The sequence below is a fragment of the Rhinichthys klamathensis genome, unplaced genomic scaffold, assembly GCF_029890125.1.
Source record: "Rhinichthys klamathensis goyatoka isolate OS25496 unplaced genomic scaffold, OSU_Roscu_1.1 h1tg000127l_1, whole genome shotgun sequence".
Classification (NCBI taxonomy): domain Eukaryota; kingdom Metazoa; phylum Chordata; class Actinopteri; order Cypriniformes; family Leuciscidae; genus Rhinichthys; species Rhinichthys klamathensis.
This window is the reverse complement of record NW_026606664.1, coordinates 1232122-1247902: the sequence shown is the minus strand read 5'-3', so window position 1 is coordinate 1247902 and position 15781 is coordinate 1232122. Positions and strand designations below refer to the sequence as shown.

The 15781-nt window shown below is 37.7% G+C and overlaps 1 protein-coding gene across 14 annotated transcripts in view; it reads right to left on the bottom strand.

The window, feature by feature from the left end:
* Nucleotides 1–2033: 2033 nt before the first annotated feature.
* Nucleotides 2034–15781, bottom strand: part of celf5a (cugbp, Elav-like family member 5a) — a 239457-nt gene continuing 225709 nt past the window's right edge. For 7 of the 14 annotated variants that reach the window (XM_056256413.1, XM_056256419.1, XM_056256422.1 and 4 more), the window contains exons 8-13: nucleotides 9259–9471; nucleotides 6910–6999; nucleotides 6209–6235; nucleotides 5864–6007; nucleotides 4267–4433; nucleotides 2034–3492 (exon numbers count right to left, since the gene is read on the bottom strand). In XM_056256413.1, coding sequence (XP_056112388.1) covers nucleotides 4306–4433; nucleotides 5864–6007; nucleotides 6209–6235; nucleotides 6910–6999; nucleotides 9259–9471 — 602 coding nt within the window. In that variant the 3' untranslated portion in view covers nucleotides 2034–3492; nucleotides 4267–4305. The remainder of the gene's footprint in view (nucleotides 3493–4266; nucleotides 4434–5863; nucleotides 6008–6208; nucleotides 6236–6909; nucleotides 7000–9258; nucleotides 9472–15781) is intronic. The other 7 variants (XM_056256426.1, XM_056256423.1, XM_056256425.1 and 4 more) reach the window with 3 other exon arrangements.

Sequence of the window (15781 nt, the reverse complement as noted above, 5' to 3'; positions counted from 1 at the left end):
CTTTTCTGTCCTACCTAAATTCTAGAGCTCTGTTTTTGCATCTCTTTCGGTGTTATTTGTGAATTCCGTGAGGACCTGAACTTCTGTCAATATATTATCTTTCGTTTTGGCATTTCTATGAAGGCAGTGCGGAATTGACGAGTTGGCAAACGGCGGCGTAGCGTAACGGCGGCGTGTGGATAAAACTGGAAAAAAAAAAACTTTAGATGCATAGGAAAACAGGAACAGGGAAATAGTTAAAGACCCCATGAAATTGTTTGGCGAGTTGATGCATTTCCTTTTGAAGCAGGAAGTTGGGCCATGACAACTTGTTTTTAATAGCCGACCGATAGTTTACATCACAGCCACAATTCGCCTTTGGCTAAGCCACACCCTAGAATGTAGATTGACCAATCACAGCGCAGCCAAGAACGAGCTTCCACAGTGGTCCGACACTTTTTCACAGCGCTCCATTGACTTTAACACAGGCGTCTCATATTTTTGGTCTCGGCAGGCTATTACCGTCGTAGTTTTATCAAAAATATGGTTAAACGTTGTGCCTGGGGCATTTGTAACACAGATACGCGTTTCCCAGAGAGGTTGGAGGGGGGTGTGCGTTTTTTTCCCTTCCCAAACCGAAGTCAAATCCTGACAAGTGTCGTCTAGCACACCCTGCTAATAAATACAACGTTATACTCGCGTAGTCCGTTTGCTTTGTAATAACGATTATAGAAGTGAATAGAGACCGACCCAGCTTTGCATGAACAGTGTTGCTCCTTGATATTGTTAGTCCCAGCCTCCGTCTCGATTCGTAGGATATGCGGTGGTTCATTTTTTGACTGTGACCGGTATGCTTTTACCTCTATTTGGATGCCTTGTTGTTCCTTGCGTTTCACCTGTATGTCCTGAATATAGCCTTCGAACGTATATTGCAGCCCCTTTTGCCTACTTCTATCGGACACTTTATTTGCTGCTTTATAAAAGTTTTATAAAACTTCAGCAGGAAGAGCTGTCACAGCATAAGCCATGTTGATACCAGAGCCCAGATGAAGTTTGTTTGTCGGACGTAGCAACAGTAACTAAGGGGGGCGGGGCTTAGCCAAAGGCGAATTTGCAACACTACAAAATCCTACACTTAAGTATTTTGTCTAATTTTACACTTAAAAATAAATCTATTAAGGAGAGAAAATAGACATATTCAAGATGCAATTCAGTCTTAACTTATATATATATATTTTTTTTAGATATTTATAATATATATTTGAGATAATTTTACTGGAAATCAATAAAAATAAAAATAAACTAATTAAAACATTTTTCTGTGTAGTAGTTAGTTGCAGCAGAATTAGTGGGAGGAGCATTCTGACTCAAGAGCATCTGATTGGACAAAAATCGATGAGTCATCAATATTTTTGGCCCATTTCCCAAGCTTACAAACAGCCACCAATTCTGACCAAATAATATTTTGGTCCGTTTTCCCAGAAGACTGTAAATGAGGTAACATTCGCCTTTAACATTAACACACAAACTAAGCATCGCTAAACTCCAATTTTGATTTCACAGGGTCTTTAAAATTCTTGACAAGTGCTTCAGAGTTGTGTATATTTGTGACTTGTCTGAGAGCAAAGCATCAGCTGCGGTTAAGTACACGATAATGTCAGACTCTGCGGCTTTTTTTATTGATGGATCAGTTTGCTCCGACTGTAACCCCCCATGGATGCTATTTGCAAGCTGTTGGTGAGCTCTTTACAGGCTGCTCATTAGACCTTTGCAGACAGTTAGTGTCAAGCTAATCCATACCAGTCTGAGAAGCATATTCTTAGAAATACGGGTTCAACTAGTTGTCCCGCGGCGTTTTCTATATCTTAAACTCGTTTATTAGTGAAATGAACTCTAAAAAAATCAATGCGGAATTGATTGTGCAGGTTTCCGAGGCGAAATTCGATTTTTATTTTGAAGATGGTCCCTGTAAAATTCTGATGTGCTTCAGAAATTGTAAGTTTGTCCCTTTTGTTGGTCTGTTACGAACCTCAACCAGGACATTGTGTGGGCTGTGTTAGGGTTTAAGGCTTGGTATCTATGTAACTGCTTGTTCACTTACCAGTGTGCTTTATCAAGTTGATATTCAGCATTTGGCACCAACCATTTGATGAGTTTGTTCTTGAAAGATGCACGAAAATGGACGATATGAAAGCTCTGCTGGTCCCTCGTAATGGTAAAGTTGGCCGATACTTTACGAAGCACGATCGTAAACCTGATGAAATCAAACTAGATCCCCTTTAGTAGAAAAAGCACTAAATCGGCGCACAAAAACGAAAATGAACATTTCCCGTCACTGTCAAGCGTTAACTGTATTTTTCAGTTATTATTTACCTGTGCAATGGTACAGCAGTTATATTGCGAATAGTTTGCGTTGAAGCCACAGGTACTTATTCTGCTCGATAAGTAAAGCTTTCATTGGATAAATATGTTAGTTTATGTGTACTGAATAACTACCCAAGGTTTCGCTAAACCAGCAACACTTCGCACATGCATATATAGTTATACTCAGCATTTGCTCTCTGGAATGTGGCCTATTTCTGACATCGGAGTAAAGAAAAAGATGATGGATGATGGACCCTTCCCTCCCTCTTTTTTTCATCATGAATGAAAATGACTGAACATGCTCCTAACAATCTCCAATCCACATATTCTACTCCACTAAAATAGTATAGCTTTTAAAATACTTTTTTTTCTTCATTTTTTTTTCTATTTTGTTTAAATATTCTGAAACCCAGTAGCTATAAATGTAAAAGGAAAAGAAATCAAAATCCCTTTCCTCTTCCGACCTGAAGCGAATATTTATGCTTTTTTTAACTTTTTTTTTTTTTTACTTATGTCATTAGTAGTAGTTTGTAGTATTAGCATTGTTATTAATACCATATATTTCTGTTGAGGAATAAAAATGTTTGGTCCTTTGGTCCCTTTGGGGTGAAAGATTGATCAGTTTCACTGAGGGCATGAAACCTCGGTGACCACAGAATGTCCTGCGTTTGCTGAAAGACGGTGACAGGAGAAAAGGAAAGAGGGAAAGAGAAAGAAAGTCCACTAGCGGGACAAGAAGAACTTCTTTTTTTTCCACTGCATTTTTCCTTGGTCTTCAAGTTTAACCCTCATTTGTCCAGTGTAATAAGCGCCTCTTCCTTTAAATAGCATATGTGTGTATAATATGTATATAGAAATCGAAGTTGTTCTCGCTTTTTTTCTTTTTGTTTGTTGCTTGACTGACGGTTCGAAGCTCAGCGAGAGACAGGACATGTTGAGTTCTCTGTCTTTAGAGAGATCTTCCTCTTGTCTTTCGTGCGCTGTGCCGAGTGTGGTCTGTCCACTGGTGCCGGTTCACCCGCAATCCTCCTCTGTACCGAACATCTTCGTAAAATAAATGCTGATGTCTTCAAAAAAATCCATTCATGTTGTTCTTGTTTGTTTTGAAAGAAAAAGTTAAACTCCTTTTGAGATTTCACTCTTCAAATCCTGTAAAAGAAAAGAAAATTAGAAATAAATGTACAATAAAAGTATATATATATATATATATATAATAAAAAAAACTGTGTGTGTATATATTAAATTACTATAATATATAATAAATGTATTTAATATTGAATAACAACAAAATATATAAAGGAATATATTGTTATTTAAAACAAATATATATATAAATAACTATTATCGTTATTAATGCATCGCATTATATATATACACAGTATGTAATAATAGTTGTAATAATAATAACACATTAATAATACTTTAATTTTATATATATATATATATATATATAAATATACTCAAAGTACTATAATATATACTACATTTGTTTCATGTTTAATAACAACAATAACAACAGCCTACACATTTATTTATTTAAAAATACTATATATATATATATATTATATGCATTACATTTTATTAAAATATAATATATAGATTATTTAATTATTAGATGTTATATAAATATAAAAACATTTAATAATAGTAATACTACTAATAATAACAAACATACATAAATACACACAGACACATATTCTCTCTCTCTATTATAATATCATGAATTTTAAATTTTGAGTAATTAATAAAAAATCTAATGTTATACATTATATATTATATTAAATACCATTATTATTACATATATGTAATTTGAATAATTCTTAAACAAATTTAATATACTGAATGTTTAATAAATCATTGAAACAAGTCTCAAGTTTATATTTACAGGTCAAATATCGTGTGTGTTCCAGTTAAGAGTGGTACCTGTGCTGTTGCTGAGAGCCCTGTGTGGGACGGGCCCTGTCAGTACGGGCGGCTCGCATCCTTCGGCCGTTTTAACTGCACTTTCAACCTCTTCATGCCGATCTGAAAGCCGTTCATGGCCTGGATAGCAGCCTGTGCACTTGCTGGGTTGTCGAAGCTCACGAAGCCTGCAACGAGAACAGACGTGAACCAAGTCGTTCGGATACTAAAACTAACTATATGGCATCATATTAAAGAAACAGTAAAACATTCAAATCAAGCCAAAAAAAAAAATGGCTTTTTACTGAACATAACTCTGAAATCACCATATATGCTTCTGCGTGGGCTACTTTTGAGCATAAATAAGCCACTGGTGGTATAGAACAGGGACAAAACGCCCCATAGGACTCTGAAACGGGGCCACCCACAGCATACAAACCATGACAACCACAGCTTCCCGTTCGAAACCATCGACTTTTAAAAGCCAGTGACCAAAAAGCCGCATTAAAGCGTGGATGCACCATCAGGAACCGGTCGTGAACCGAGAAAAAAAACGGGTGCTTCCATCGGCCGTCAGCCACCTGAGAGCAGAGTGGCCTAGGCTCTTAACCGAGTCTGCAAATGCCCCCATTTCGAGGCTTGTGTCTATAAGACGAGAGGGTCCACGTGGAGGTGAAGCGGGGGATAAAGCCACAAGGCTGCTTAATGGGGAATCTATGTATGTCAGTGCTCTCAGCCAAGTCCCTTCGGTCCATCTCGGGCCGCGGCCCCCACCGCAGATTAATTACTCTACCGAGCGCCTGTTACCCAGACCTGACATTATGCAGTAAATGCATAGTGTATAAGTCAATACCGCAAATAGGTCCTACTTCACAGATTTATATCTTATTAACCTCCCCCAGGAGACGGGAGCTGCTATTAATTGTGGCTTGGGAAATGTCTCCCCCTGGAGCGGGAACAGATGTTGATCCATTATGGGCCTTTTTGCTTCACTTAGGACTTTTTTTCTGGCTCAGGGTTTTCTAAAAGGCAGCACTCCGCTTTGTGGCTAGACATAGAATACAGAATGGAGTGTGAAAGGGACAGAGACCGATTATTGGTTGAACTGGGACGGGTTGCACGCGGAAGCATTAGGCTACTTAATTCAATTACACAATACTTCCTAACTTGGAGGAAACTTTAACATTTTTGCAACTTTTTACTGATATTTGGTGCACACATTTGGATTTGTGGTGAGTTAGAGAAGATCATGAGAAATTCAGTGATGGTTAATTTTTTTTGTTAAAAAGTTTCAGCTTGTTCATTTTTATATATAGGCGCTCTGGAGAAAAAAGTGATGTCATCGTCCAGCTCAGTTCAGTTCTCATATAATGGTGTCAACGCAGGCAGATCAATAATATTGTTGAATATTAAATGTCCCCAACTAAGCAAGCCAAAAGCCAAAGCCGCCTTAAAGGATTTGTTGTGGAGTGAAGGAAACTAAAATGCATGTTTATAAAAAAAATCCATCATTTTGTACATGTACGGTATATATAATTCTATGTATAAATGACAAGATAATCATAGAACATTAGAAACAAATGCAACGTGGAAAGAAATGCATGCTGATTCGCCTCACCAAAACATTTGCTCTGGTTGGTGGCTCTATCCATGAAGACCTTGGAGGAGATGACTGTACCGAACGGAAGGAACATCTGCATGAGCTCGTTGTCACCAAATTCCTGCGGTAGATGGTAGATGAAGAGGTTGCAGCCCTCTGGTCCTGCGACACAAACAGGTTGTTATTCACCGTGAAGTTTCCATTCAAGACAAGTGAGTTTTTTTTTTAAATATAAGAACTTATATGTAAATCATAGACCTTAGTCAGGGTAGCGCCATATTTAATGTTTGTCAGGAAAGAAAACGAGACTGAGTGATAGAAGTACTGTGCGTTCAAGGGATTGAAGTGCGTTTAACAACATACCGATTGTCCAGCCGACGAAACGCCTTTCTGAAAAAAAAAAAATTCAGTAGACAAAAACTCCATGAAATAGTTTTGGACGGTTGTGAGTTATGAAATGTATGTGATCTAGGACCTTCATTCAGTGCACGTCATTGTAAATAATGTGGCTGCATCCGAAATCGCAAACCCTACTATGTAGTAGGCGAAAAACAGTGTGACAAAAGTAGTATGTCCGAATTCATACAACAGTAGGCAAAAAGTACCCGGATGACCTACTATTTCCGGCGAGATTCTGAAGTGTGCATGTGATGGACACTTTACTATCCCATGAGGCCACGGGAGAGGATTTATGAATGGCATTGAAGCGCCGCAACTGACGCTGGTAGGTCACATGATAATGACAACATGGCGAATATTATACGTCAGGATTACATTCATACTATATAGAACATACTTTTTAGCAGTCACAAAGTTATTTCATATTTAAAATAATTACTAAAATAAGAGTTTTTGCGATTTTGGACGCAGCCTATAGGTATATCCCTCATAGCCTCGTTTTCATCCGGGTTAAATTCAATATGGCATCTAACCTAACTAAGGTCTATATTGTTCATTTCAGGCATTTCATTCAGTGTGAAATATTTCAGCAAAATTACTATTCACTCATCATCATGGATGTCATATTGATGCATATGCATAAAAACGAATGAAAAATCTCTCACCCTCACCTTCTCTCTGCTGCTGCTGTTGAATGACTTGTGGCTGTGGCAAGCTTTGGCCAATAGGGGTCAGTGTGGTCGCTGGGTAGATGGCTGTACGTACAAAGAGAAATTTGTGAGCACACAGCCTGTATTTATGTGATACAGCATTGAACAAGGCTGAGAGAGAGAGAGAGAGAGAGAGAGAGAGAGAGAGAGAGAGAGAGAGAGAGAGAGAGAGAGAGAGAGAGAGAGAGAGAGAGAGAGAGAGAGAGAGAGGAGAATCAAACTAACGCATGGTTGGTCAAAAACAACCATCCATTTAAAGTAAGCAGCACAAAAAAAACAAATCATCCTTACCATTTGTGTGTGTGTGTGTGTGTGTGTGTGTGTGCTGTATATATATATATATATATATATATATATATATATATACTGTGCCGGTTTGTTTCATTTTTACAGTGATTATTTATTCTACGGTAACAACAACATAGTCTGTCATAATCTGTGTGTAAATAATTTCTACAAAATGAAGTGATGACAATGGAATTATATCGAGCTATAAAGGTTCAGTGTATCCTTCCCACGCATCATGTGACGGTGAAACTATTCCAGTTTTTTTTTTTTTTATATTTTTTTTTTTTATATTTAGTATAAATGTGTCTTGTTTAGGCCTATACCAAATAAAAAAATAAACAGAAAGTCGTTTCAACATTATTTCTGTCTAACAAACATTCGAATCATTGGATATAATATAGAATAATATACTTGGATAATACTATATAAACACTGATGTCTATAGTAGCGATCAAAATATAGTAGGCCTAAATCCTTTTGAAAGTAACTAGACATTTAACATGCAACATATTATATTGTTACACCAGTAGGTGTCGACAAGTGACTGTTAAAAATGTATTTTCATTGAATTATTTATTCAAGAAATTCGTTCAAAACGCTCATGCGTTCAAAAAGACAGACCTACTGTAACTATCCGAGGTCGTTAGTCGATAGTCTATGCATTTGTTAAAGTCATCAATTTGTATCTACTTATTTGATTTATTCTGCTTATATTTATTATAATTAGCCTATATATTACTTATATTTTATTTATAATAGGCTACTAATATTTATTATATTACACTTTTTTAAATTATTAATAAAAAAAAATGGTGTTTCTTATTTGTCGTCTCTTAGATAGGAGTCTTTCTGCCGATGCGCCGTACCGTTTAAAGGTGCGATATTAGTGGCACCTAGCGGAATTACAAGAACATATTTTGCAAACGCCCCTTTCTCAACTCAAACACCACAATCACAGCTCTCACGGGTGCTTGTGATGGCACGTCTCAACAGGTAAATGTAGGCTACTTTCAATAAAACATATTAACCCTCTGGGGTTGTTCGTTTAACAGTCACACTTGGGGTGTTCGGCTCCAAATGGACCCAAAGGGCAGGATTCATATTTTAAAAAAAAAAATCAAAATTTTTTTTTTTTACTTGTTTTTTATAAAAAAAAAAATCTTTTCTTTTTTGGTGTTTTGAGATAATTTCAAAAATAAAAATGATTTATAATTAATATTAATGCAATAATTATGACCCATTTTTTCCCCATTGAATATAATAGATTTTTTTTTTTTTTTTTTTTTTTAAAGCTGTATTTCATTTTAGAGTCAAGCCTAGGCCTCATGAAAGCAATTTTTGAAATGAGATGGATGCCATCTGGTGGACAAACTGAGCATTTTAAAAATTCAAAACCCATATGTAATCTGAATTTATTAGTGTGTATGTGTATAAACGTGTGTTTGTGTGTGTGTGTGTGTGTGGATGTGTCTGTTTTGCACTCTTGATGTTTTATAGATTCACCCCTTCACTGTTGTGTGCTTTTTTCTGGATCGTGGCTGATTTGTAGATTGTACGCACAAAAAAACTCTGTATTTTCACATTTTTGCCAACTTCCCATTCATTTCCTATGCGGGTCCTGAGTGTGACTATTTTTTTTACAACCACTTAGACTATTCAAATCCTGTCCCCAATTTTTGGGGGTGTTCATATACCAAGTACCAACAAAGTCACCAAATTTCGGACCATTCCGATAAAGCTATGATTTAAAAAAAAAATTTTTTTAAATGCTTTGGGTCCATTTGGGCCGAACAACCCCAGAGGGTTAAGAATACTTTTAGCTATGTTGCTATGTGTCATGAGTGTAAGCAACTGAGAAGCTAACACTCTTGTCTAGAGCGAACGTGAGCATTTCACTTATTATAAACCCATCCAACATATCTGAATTGGGCGCCTTTTTTTATATGACTCACCACCCAGGATACCTGGTTAAAAAAGTCACGGCTCACCACTGACACACATATGTCAAAAGTTCACCTGTATATTGCTGCACCCCGGTGAAGGCCTGCTGTAGGGTGTCCGCAGCTGTGGGGCTTTGGGTGGAGTAAGAGGGCAGTCCGTTGGTGTACATGGCCTCGACCGCTGGGTGTCCATTGGGCTGGTGAGGGATGCTGGTGAAGCCGTTGACGATAGGAGTGACGATGCTGGGGACGGCTGATGTGGTGATGTTGGCAGGTGGTGAGCTGAGGCCTGGAGCCAGGAAAACAAACATAGACAGCACATTTTAGGTCAGTACAGCTCCCAAAGAAAGTGTCAAAACGTCTGCAATTTCACATTAAAACATTAAATGTATATTCACATTTTAAAATGCTGTCGATGTGGGATGAGGTCATGTACAGCATTCTCTTTTAGCCAGTTAGCTTTGAGGCTAATGCTATTGTACTGATAAACGATCCCTAAATTCACTCGTAACATATATATATATATATATATATATATATACAAACAAACAGGCCCGCCGACAGGGGGGGACAAACGGGTCTGTTGTCCCGGGCCCAGGGTAGGGAGGGGGGCCCAGAACTGGGCCCTGATTAAATTATGGAATAATTGTTAAAGAAATAAATAAAATAGGCATATTTGTTGAAAAAATATCTAATATTTGAGTTACATAAAAGCTTTTTATTCGTTTTCTTCCTAATTGTCCTTGAAATAGTGGTCAAGAACACACCACCCCCACCCCCAAAACAAAAATGGTTTGGCCACTGATCGAAATATGATGTTGTCATTTGATTTGAAGTTCAGTAGGCTAACGTTACGCTCAAAATGTCCGGTCAGCACAAGTCCGGTGCTCAGAAAAGAAAAGAAAAGAAAAGAAAAGAAAAGAGAAGAAGAAAATAGAGGCCTTCGAGATGTCCTAAACAAATATTTTTAAAAAGGTGGTGACGGTGAAGCTGGAACTAACGTTAGTAAAGTCAACGTAGAGCAAGGTAAGAAACAGCGCAGCCAACAATTATGAGTGTTGTCAAAGACCCGGCACTTCGGTACCAAGTCGGTACAAATTTCTTTTTAAACGTCCCGGGATGCGCGTGCATGCCCAAAGCGCGTGCAGTTGCGTCCTCTTCATAAAAGCGCTGAGACATGGCGACCGGCGGTGCTGCTGCTGTGGTGGCTGTAAATCCACTTGTTGATAAGAAAGGAGGAAAGAGCCACATATGGAAATATTTTGGATATTAGCTCATAATAGCGACGCGGCGCGCTCGTTTTTACCAAGGGGGTAATCCATTAGCCGGAAGTTGAAGCCTCGCGGGAGCCGCCATTGTAGCAGACCATCACCTGCTGTTAGCATCCCATTGACTCCCATTCATTTTGGCGTCACTTTGACAGCGAATAACTTTACATCTGAGGTGTTTAAAGACTCCATTTGTCCATTATTTATTTCTAAAGAAACACGACAATGTATAAAATGTTCCATTACTTTGTATCTTACGTTACGGCCCCGTAGAAGCCGTTTTTTAAAAAATAGGCTAAAGATTGCGTCATAACCACGGGACTTTCTGTCGCACAATAGAGACATTACCGTATAGACAGGAGGAGAAGCTCGCTAGCAATCTTTAACTGTCTATGAGGCAATCGGGGGGACATGGAGGCACAAAGTCAAGGTAGAAGCTCATAAATAGAGAGTCTATAAAAGCAATGGGACAAAATATTTCAACAACGTTTTTGAGGAATTAGGTGATTCAGATTTGGCTTGGCACAGCTACAAGAAGATTTTCAACTGCCAGACTGTCGTCACGCTCAGTTTGAGCCTGCGCAGTCGCTCAGACATCAGACAGGAAGTGCAATAATCGGGCTTCAGTCTTCTCCGTTGAAATCAATGGGGTCGCTCTGTCCATTCCTTTTACTGTCTATGGTTTTTACAGGCGCGCCTAAGTTCATTGTTGCATAGCAACGACAGACGCCACGGGAGAGCAAACGCTTGTGGAAAGGAGAAAGCGGTGCGAACTGCGCTCTCCATGATGACGAGGAAGTATTGGCAAAGAATTCATTGATTTCTAGCCCTTGGATTACCGTAATTCCTCAAATAAAGGCCGGGGCCTTTATTTACCTGAACTGCAGATGGTATCCGGCTTTTATTTGAAGCAGGCTTTTATTAGAGGCAGGCCTTTATTTCTAATTCGCGATCCCCGCCCGCCCGCCAGCCAAGTTTCCATGGTGACGCGTCATGCTTGGCACGTGTTCACCACAGCCAAAATAGCGCTGTATGACAGATGTAGCGCTTTTATTTCTAAATATTAACAAACTTGCTTACCATGTCATCAACTATCTTCTATTCTGACTCTCAAATCCGTGTAAGTGAGTTTGTTTTGTCGTTTAAAACCCTTTATAAATTATCTTGATCTGTAACGTGAGATGGGCACCGCAGTTCGGAGATTCCTGTTGTATTTGTTAAGTTACAGCGCGTGAATTCTTCAGTTTCTCCCGAAATACATGAAAGTAAGTGGGCGGTGAACTGGGAGAAGAATAGAGTAAACATTATAGTTACTTACACTGTGTATCTGATATGAATAAAACACGTCGCCAAATATATTTGAATGGATTGTTATTGCTGCTTCCATAGACACCATTGTGTATTTTACAAACTATAAATTTATTGTTTTGCTATAAATCATATCTATTTAAATGTCTGAAACCTAAAATAAACATGTGGTTAAAAACACTTAATAGTTGTGATATATGACAAGCGCTGACTGAGCGCGTCCGTCTTTGAGTGTACATTCATTTAAAGTGTACCTATTCACACTATTTTTTCCCCGGCCTTAATTTGAGACCGGCCTTTATTTGTCCGCGTTGACCAGGCCCCCGGCCACTATCAGAGGCCCGGCGTTTATTTGAATACCGGTCTTTATTTGAGGAATTACGGTAGCTTTACTACTATTTATGGAGATGAGAAATAAAAAGCCGGCTGAAATGCATCACTGTCATCATCGGTAAACAGATAATGGGTCAGATCCGAGTCTATTTTTGCTGCGCTGCTCATGCTTAAAAGTGAAAGCACACTTTTGATGGACAAAAAATAAATATGATTTCACACAAAAAGTGCCCAAAATGCACAGATTTTGCATGTCTAGTGTGTTTTAACAAGAACTGCAGTAGGCTATGTCAGAAAAGAAAATGAAGACATTTATAGAAAATGTACCCATTTAAACGTGTTTTTATTATTCATTTTGGGTAAAAGTATATGGTGTTTTATAAAAATAAAAAAAATCGTGGGGGGGCCCCATCTAAGATTATCTTGTCCCGGGCCCAGGCAAGACTGTCAGCTGGCCTGCAAACAAATATAAAATTTACATCTGTCTGTCTATCTATCTATCTATCTATCTATCTATCTATCTATCTATCTATCTATCTATCTATCTATCTATCTATCTATCTATCTATCTATCTATCTGTCTGTCTGTCTGTCTGTCTGTCTGTCTGTCTATAGTACACACACACACACAGTGCAATCTAGGAGTAAGGTTCAAGGTTCATTGAAAGTAATGACAGTAATGATTGAAAGTTCTTTTATATTATATTATATGAATTAATTGTTCAATTATCATGTATTTATAATAATATTATTTATTTAGAATCTATTTATAATTTATACATTTAATTATATATTATAGATAAGATACAGATACAGTATTACTTATACAAGTAATTATAAAGTTTTATAATAACTCATTAAAAAGTCATTAACAATCATCATTAGACTATATTATGCTGAATTAATGTCCATGAAAACTAATGGAAATGGCATTGAAGTTTGATTAATATATCAAACTTTATATATAGATGAATGTAGATGAAGTGCTGAGCTGTCAATCATTCTCAGAAAAGTATTTCGCACCTCATCTGCAAAAGAATCCTTTAATAGACCCTTGCTAGCATGGGGTCGGTGTTTGATCCCAAGCTTTGAGCGTTTCTGAGCTGTGGCTGTGCGCATCGGTACAAACTACAAAACAGTTCCCATAGGATACCATTTCAATCTGGATCCGCGAACAATGCTGGAAGATGGTCGTCATGGAAACCCCCAGCATGCCTCAATTACAATGTGGCGAAAGGCCCTATAGGAAAGTCTTTATAGAAATATGACCGAGCTGATGGATTCGAAATATGGCCGTAGTGCCGTTCACTTACAGTATGACAGAGTGTGAACCAAGCTCTTATTGAACAGAGAGGTTCCCAAAACTGTACTCAAGCCTTCCACTGCTGTAACCTAAGGGAATTCCAGTGGGCCGAGGAGAGCTGTTCACTCTCGTTTGTGCCATTTCCTGTTCCTAAGCTTTTTCGAGGTTGTTTGCTTCCCACACAGCACATTGATGAATTAGATGACACCTCTGCCCCATTCTTCCCGAAGCCCAGGAGATCGGGTGCGTTCGGGGATGTCCGACAGGCAGCTTCAGCCCAACCGACCACACGTGCGGGCCGAGCGGCAGCTGCGTGCTGTTATAATGTTGGGAATCTATCATTGTGATGTGACACTTTCGAAAAGCTGAACGCTGACGGGAGGATCCAGCCCGCAGGAAGGGTTAGGAAACAGACTGAGCTAGTCACCGAAACTCAGATCATGTTCTGGTTGAAGAATAAGACTTCAGTAGGCATCAAAAAAAGCTAGCAAGACGAGACAAATCATACAACTAGAGTGATACGAATAGAGTTAGCTCTGAAAAAAAATGGGTGATCTCATACAGATAGTGTTGTTGAATTCCACTGCACTGCTTTTCAATTGTTCACTATGTAAACATGCGCTAGACGGACATGTTTGCTGCATTTGTTTTTAAAGCTTTGTGCATGATACAGCCTTAAAAAAAACATGATTCTCAAGTTACATAAAGTTCTGAAGAAAAATCTAGCATTTTTCCACACAAATAAAGCGATTGATTTCAGTAAAGTTTGATGTTAGCATGTTGCTAAGCTAACAAAGACGATTTTAACTAGATTGAGCTATTTTTACTATTACTTTTTGGCACTGAATAAAATGTATATTTAAGTTCTAACTTCCTTTTGTTTTCCCCTAATGTTTTCCTAACCTCTATGTTCTGATATATTTTATCCTGCTGTACGGACAAATAATTCGATGTTAGCATTAGCAAGTGGCTAAGCAAACCAAAACAATTGAACCCTCTGGTGCTCCGCGTAGTGGTCAAAAACAACAGATTATTATTTTTTATTTCGATGAAATGAATGTACTATATTTTAGTTCGATAATATTTTTATTGAATATTTTGTATTTTTAGGGGATTTTATGGTACTCAATTATATCTATGCAGTGTCCATTTATTTACTTTTTGAGCATAAACTTTCATAAATTTTGAATGCTTTGGAGCACAGACTTAAGTTAGGTCTCTTTTTAAAGACAACACATGGCAGATTATTGCTGAAGTGAATTGAATTAAAAATTGAACCCAAAATCTTACAGAATTTTAAATATGAAAAATGCACAAAATATCATTTTCAATTTTTGTTAAAATAGATTTAGCTATTTTTAACAGTTACTTTTTTGGTATTGAATTAAATATATATTTAATGTGTACAATTTATAGATTGTTTCCTTTAGGTTAGGGGAACGTTCCTATAACGTTCTCCTAAACACTATATTCCGATATATTTAACCTGCTGTATGTCATGTCTTGTTTGTATTATTCACACAAATCTTCTGAAGTTTTAAGTCTGTCAGACATAAAGTGGGAAACCTTTCTGGAATTCTCATTGGCCTATAAAAATATGCAAAAAAGATGGGTAACATACACAAGTTGAATAAACTGTTGACTAACATGCTTTAACTAGTATTTCTCCTACTATATCCACCATTTTGAAAGGCATACTGGGATTGTGTTTCATAAAAAAATTTACACTATGTGACCAGGTTTTGGAACAGAGCTAATGTTCATAATGTTTTTAAAACTGTGTTGAGAAAATCAAGTAAATCAGTTTACTATTCTATACTGTAAACATTTTTACGCGTAATTCACAGATCAAGAGAATCAATAGGCAATTCTTAGTGTGGGACCAATTACGCACTGTATCATCCTTCCCTTTGTGGTTCTGTGTGCTCCATATCATGGCAATTTGTTCCAGATGGAGTCTGTTTTGGCATCCAATTCCAAAAGTCCAGAATGAATCCTTCTGTTATTAAACAAATCTTTTATCTGTCACACCCGTTAGTATGTTGAGCACCACGAGATGTAGAGTATTCTGCAAATACTGTTATTTCATGTTAGGGAAGTGTAATTGGATTTACATTACTGCAATCTGCCCTCGGTGCATCATGCTGATTTTCACCCGATGGTGACTACAATGAGGAACAGCTTACCATATGCACCAAAAGGATTTATTATGCAAATTATACACTGAAATCAACAAGGAACGCTGGAACCGTATCGGTAAGCACTGCAGCCAAACCAATCACAATAACTAACTCCCATTACATCCATATTTTTTTATACAGAGGCTGGCTTATGTTTATTTACTCCTGCAGAGGTTTGCTCTGGTGTAATGCAACGCAATGAGAATA